Source organism: Urocitellus parryii, chromosome 12 (genome assembly GCF_045843805.1).
Source record: "Urocitellus parryii isolate mUroPar1 chromosome 12, mUroPar1.hap1, whole genome shotgun sequence".
In the NCBI taxonomy this organism is placed as follows: Eukaryota; Metazoa; Chordata; class Mammalia; order Rodentia; family Sciuridae; genus Urocitellus; species Urocitellus parryii.
Genome location: NC_135542.1, coordinates 89,552,747 through 89,559,023, shown reverse-complemented (window position 1 = coordinate 89,559,023; position 6,277 = coordinate 89,552,747). Strand labels below are relative to the sequence as shown.

The 6,277-nt window shown below is 46.4% G+C and overlaps 1 protein-coding gene across 1 annotated transcript; it reads left to right on the top strand.

Moving 5' to 3' along the window:
- The first annotated feature begins 643 nt into the window (after positions 1 to 643).
- Positions 644 to 5,501, top strand: Cd207 (CD207 molecule). Its single transcript, XM_026405163.1, has 6 exons — positions 644 to 719; positions 801 to 917; positions 1,604 to 1,978; positions 2,561 to 2,712; positions 4,746 to 4,861; positions 5,351 to 5,501. Exons 1-6 carry the CDS (start codon positions 644 to 646, stop codon positions 5,499 to 5,501), a joined length of 987 nt encoding a protein of 328 aa, XP_026260948.1.
- Positions 5,502 to 6,277: the final 776 nt, after the last annotated feature.

The window sequence follows — 6,277 nt, the reverse complement described above, 5'->3', positions numbered from 1 at the left end:
CCCTGCCTTCTGTCATATACTTTATACTCACACAGCAACATCTACTTAAAATTTCCCAGGCATTCCGTGCTGCATTATGTTCCCCTGTTTTGCATATGCTCATCCCTCTACCTGGAACATTTTGTCATTACTCTTCCTTTGAATTGTACATGTTCATCCATTGTTATGCTCAGCACATTGTATTACAATTCCTTTGCTCAGGTCTATATTTCCTTTCATATGTTGAGTTGCTTGAGTGGAAAGACTGTGAGCCGTCCATCTTTGCGTCCCTGTGCCTGGTGCAGAGTTTGGTGCCTGGAAGACACTTGATATCTCTTTGTGGGGTATAAGGATGGGTGGGTAGATGATAGATGAAGGAAACCTTACAAGAGAAATGGGATAGCTTTGAGACAAGATGGTTAAAGTGTCCATCCACAGACTCCCAGGGAAGACAAATGGTTTCTTTCTGAAAACTCAGAGCTGTGAGGAGATCAAGCTGTGGCCTTGGTCAGGCCAGGTTTCTAAGCCAGGAATGGGGAACTTCAGGATGACATAGTGACTGGTGGTCACTATCCACCAGTCTCAGAGAAACTTCCTGTTTTCTCTGGATAAAACGTGCTTGGGGAGACAGGTGGCCAGAAGCACCTGTGCATGAGTGTGGGGGATGAAGGCCGCAGAGATGGAGGTCCCCGATGCGCACTTCACTGTGGACAAACAGAATATCTCCCTCTGGCCCCGAGGCAAGCACCAGTGGTTGTTTTGTGTTCTGGGTCCAAACCCACCCTTTGCTGTCCTTAACAGAACTTTGATTCTTCTTCCAGAGCCTCCTCCCAAGCAGGATCCATCTCTGGTCCTGCGGAAACCTCTCGTCCTCCGCGTGGCATTAATCTGCCTGTCACTGGTCCTGGTCGCCTCCGTTGTGCTGCAAGCCATTCTCTGTAAGTCCTCAGGATTCACATCCCTTTTGTCCTTCTCCACAGCTAGTTGGCTCCCTGGGGACCCAGACCTTCTCTTTCCTGCTCTCTCTTTCCTAAGGCATTTCATTTATCTCCTTTCTCCTCTTTCTGTGTGCAGTAACAGGGTGCCCTGTCCCCAATAGACTGAGCTGCCACTCTTCCTTCCCAGTTTCTGGGAGGTTTTCCTGATTGGCTCTGGGGCCTGCAAGTTTGTGCTTCCATCCTCAGGACACATTCACCTATTTTTTGTACCCCATGCTATTGTCTCCCCTATCTCCCAACTGAGGTGGCCCAGAGCCCCAGGCTATGGGGAGAGTGACAAGGGGTGCTTGAGGACATGCCTTTCCCAAATTTGCTCTGAATACTCAGAGGAGATTCAGGACTGACTTCTAATGGCTGCTTCTGCTTGCCTGTGAGGTCTGCAGAAAACCTGTGCTTTATCCATCTTCTCATCATCTGTCTCCACCGGAGCTCCTGGCTCTCCCTGGGTGCCCATTGAATGCTTGCTGAACATTAATGAATGACTGGAGAGTAGTAGCTGCTCCTTGGACTGTCTTGGTTTCTTAGGAAGTTTGAGCCTGACCTTCCTTCCTTTCTCACCCTGACTACACCCCCTCTCTTTTCCCTGGGAATCTGCTCAGCTGATCTCTTAACTTTCATACATTCAGATCCCTGGTTTATGGGCACAATATCCGACATAAAGACGGATGCCCAGTTGCTGAAAGGTCGTGTGAACAATGTCAGTGCCCTGAGTTCTAAAGTTGAGAAGAACAGCCGTGATGTGGAGGCAGCCGGCGTGCAGATCCAGATGGTGGATGCCAGCCTGGATAGTGTGAATGCTCAGATCCTGACATTGACAGCCAGCATAGAAAAAGCCACTGCAGAGATCCAAAGCTTAACAAGAAATTGGGAGGAGGTGGGTCATTTGAATGCCCAAATCCCAGAGTTAAAAAGAGATTTGGACAAAGCCAGTGCTTTAAATGCCAAGGTCCGGGGACTGCAGAGCAGCTTGGAGACCATCAGCAAGTCGCTCAAACAACAAAGTAAGTGACTCAGGAAGTGGCATTGCAAAATGACCAGAGGCCCCTCTGAGACCTGCTTGCCTCAGACATGAGACCACTGAGCTGCTGGGTGAGAAGCAGGGGGCAGGCATGTGCTGGAAAATTAAGGAGTGAGAACTTAGCATTGGGGTTGAGGAAAACTTTGGGGATATTAGAAGAGAAAACCTCACGGTTCAGCTTGGGCCCCCACACCAAGGAATGGAGCATTACGGGATCTCTGTTCTGGCCCACATCTCACCATTTCCCATTAAATTCCTTACCTCAAGCCCAGGGGCCAGCTATTTGTTCCTGTTAGTGGAGAATTGCTTCTCCTTCATGGGAAAGAAGGGTTTGCAATCCATCCCCTCTTAGCATCTCTTCTCTAATCCCAGAGACCCTATCCACCAGTCTCAGTGAGACTTTCAGGATCCATGAGGATGTCCCCAAGCTCCCATAGCAGGATCCAAAGACCCCAGGGCCCAATCCCATTCTTTGTGGTCTCTGGAATCCCATTCAAGTACCCAGCCCCATCCTGCAGCCCCAGGGAACAGAAGCCAGGGTTCACCTTTGGCCCTTATCCCCCAGATGACATCCTGCAGATGGTTTCCCAAGACTGGAATTACTTCAAAGGGAACTTCTACTACTTCTCTTACACCCCAAAGACCTGGTATAGTGCCCAGCAGTTCTGTATGTCCAGGAACTCACACCTGACTTCAGTGACCTCCAAGAGCGAGCAGGTGAGTGTGGTTTCTCGGGGGGGGGGGGTGGTGGTGGTGGTGGGGCTCTGTAAAGGGGTGTGCTAACACCTGTCTCAGGGACGTTGGGCAAGGCTAATAAAAAAGCCCTAAATATTGGTGACCTAACAATGAAAGATTATTTCTCATTTATACTACCTGTCTCACAAGAACCAGCAAGCAGGTTCTGCTCATTATGGTTACTCAGGGACCTCAGTGTCACCTTAACACATTATCTATAATCACGAAGATTTAGGAAAGGGGATGTAGTGAATTGTGCATTGACTCTGATAGCTTCTGCCCCAATGTGACAAAATTACTTCTGCTCACATTTCACCGGAGAAAGCAAATTACACACAGTACTGTTAGCTTTTAAAATTTTTGTTTATTTATTATTTTTTTGTTTTGAGACAGGGTCTCTCTAAATTTCTTAGGGCTTCACTAAATTGCTGAGTCTGACTTTGAACTTGCAATCCTTCTGCCTCAGCCTTCCAAGTCACTGGGATTACATGTGTACAACATTTTGCCTGGCCAGTACTGCTAACTTTTAAAGAAAGTCGGGAGGGGTGTTCTTTCCATGTGTCCAGAAAACGGAAATATTTGTGAATTGCATTAATGACCTGACAAGACTTAAGAAATTTCTTTTCCAATGAGGCAGCATATTGATCTTTCTATCTGGGAGGTGGGGAGTACAGCAGAAAAGAGCATGTGCTCTGGAGTAACCTAGAGCCCTAACTTGCCATCTAACTAGTCCTGGAGCCTTGGGGTAGACTACTTACCTTCACTGGGCTTCAGACTATTAGTTGATGAAACCTGCATAGTAATGGTGCCTGCTTCAGAGAAGAAAGGAGAAGATGCATGATATAATATGTGCAAGGCACCAGAAGACTGTTCCTGGTATCTTGCACATATTAAAGGCTCACTGAATTTTTTTTAATCTAAAAATAGCTTTTTAAAAAATTTTAAAATTTGTTCTAATTAGTTATACATGACAGTAGAATGCATTTTGACACATTGTACACAAATGGAGCACAACTTCTCATTCTTCTGGCTGTACATGGTGCAGTCACACCGCTTGTGTAATCATATGTGTATAGAGGGTAATAACATCTGTCTCATTCCACCCTCGTTCCCATCCCCACAGCCCCACCCCTCCCCTCATTCCTCTCTGCATAATCCAAAATTCTTTCATTCTTTCCTAATCCCCACCCCCACTATGGATCAGCATCTGCTGATCAGAGAAAATGTTTGGCCTTTGGTTTTGGGGATTGGCTTATTTTACTTGGCATAATATTCTCTAGTTCTATCCACTTACCTGAAAATGCCATAATTTCATTCTTCTTTAAGGCTGAAGAATATTCCATTGTGTATATGTACCACATTTTCTTTATCCATTCACCGTTGAAGGACACCTAGGTTGGTTCCATAGTTTAGCTATTGTGAATTGGGGTGCTATAAACATTGATGTGGCTGCGTCACTGTAGTATGCTGATTTCAAGTCCTTTGAATGTAAACTGAGGAATGGGATAGCTAGGGCAAATGGTGATTCCATTCTAAGTTTTCTGAGGATTCTCCATACTGCTTTTCAGAGTAGTTGCACCAATTTGCAGTCCCACCAGCAATGTACGAGTGTGCTTTTTTCCCCCACATCCTCTCCAACAATTATTATTGTTTGTATCCTTGAGAATTGCCATTCTGACTGAAGAGGCTCCCTGAGTTTAAACACTGTCCTCTGGGCCATTCTCTTGGGGTCTCTGCTCTGTAGTTTATCTGAGTCTTTCTTGTACTCTAGTACCTGCTTCTGGAAAAGTAGAAAGACCTGGGTCCTGAGTTTGTTAGTTGCAGAGCAAAGACAAAATCAGAACTTGAAAGACAGACTCTGGGTTCCCAGTAAAGGCAGGAAGAGGCCTGAGAGGGTCCAGCGTGTGCCTTGGGCCTGTGAGTCCAGAGGCTATCACTGAGCATCAATACCTGGAGATAGGTACTCAAACTTCAGGTCATGGCCAACACCTCTGATCATTCTGAGTTCCCCACAGGAGTTTCTGTACAAGACAGCAAGTGACTTTCCATTCTGGATTGGCCTAACCAAAACAGGGAGTGAAGGGAACTGGTTCTGGACGGATAATACTCCATTCAATGACCCAAGTCTGAGGTGAGCCTCTCGTACCCTCCTTCCCCACCTGACTCTCCTCGGGCATCAAGGATGGGAGTATTTCCCATGGAACATGGGGTTTGTGATTCATCGCTGTCCTAGCACGATGGGAACATGGGAACTGAGACCTGGCTCACTGCTGGCACTCATTGACTGAGGGACCTGGGACAAATCTGTGGCCTTCCACCGCCTCTGGGATTTGGCAGCAGGGCCTTCTACTCAGCTTGAGCAGGGGGTTCCACCCCAAGTCAAAAATCTTTGCAGAGTGGGTTCGTGAAGGGGCTCATAAGTGGTGGGCTTAGAGGCTGAAGTCGAACCAATCTCCCTCGTCTTAGGCTTGGGTGCAAAAGATTTGCTTTGGTTTGTTCTTACCTAGGACCAAAGGTGAGGAAAAACAAAGGGGTTGAAGTAACTCATTTCCTTATTGGAAATTAATTATTTGTTTTCCAATTTTGTCAATATGTCTTTCTTTGTTTTTTGATTTGGAAGGTTCTGGATTCCAGGTGAGCCCAACAATGCGGGAAACAATGAACACTGTGCCCTTATAAGGATTCCTTTGCTCATGTCATGGAATGACGCTTCCTGTGATAAAACGTTACCTTTCGTCTGTAAGCAGCCCTACGTTCCATCAGAACCCTGAAAGGACTTGCCCCAGCTCAATGCTTGTTGAATTTGAGGAACTGTCTCTTCTCAATACACCAGGATGACTTTGTGCTTTAGTTGTTTTTTTCCCTCCTTCTTCAAAGTTAACCCCATGGCATCCTGAAGTCTGTTTTTTTTTTTTTTTTAATGGTCCTAGGGATTAAACCCAGGGCCTTGTGCATGTAGGCAAGCACTCTACCAACTGAGCCATATCCCCATCCCAGTCTGTCTGTCTTGACTGGGAATTCTCTGACCCCCACAGGGGCAGCTGGAATGGAAAGCCCTTGGGTTAAGTGGGAGGGGAAGAATTTAGAAGTTCACACAACCTGGCTAAGGTGCTACAGACCTTGATCTCTGAGGCACTGCCTTAGGCTCCCCCATTTCTTCCTCGATGCCTCATCTGCATCACATAAGAGACAGACCCGTTTCACTGCATTTAAACAGTACACCATGGATACCTGTATCCAAACACCACATAAATATGCAAATTGTTTTGTATAAGTTGAAATTTAATTTAAATTAAAAAAGTAAGAATGAAATATGAAAAGAATTTGCTTCAGACCCGTCAGGCAATTCTCTTGATATTGTTTGCTCGAGGCTTTTCCTGGTTGATGCCTGAGAATTCTCACTTGCCTGCTTAGGAGGCTGGTGGCCGGCAGGTGCCCACATCACATTCCCATTGCCTTCTTCGTTCATCCCTCCGAAACTCGAACCCTTTCTTCCCTGGGGCGAGCTGCCCTGTTCAGGTCCGGGACTCATATCTCCTTTTGAGCT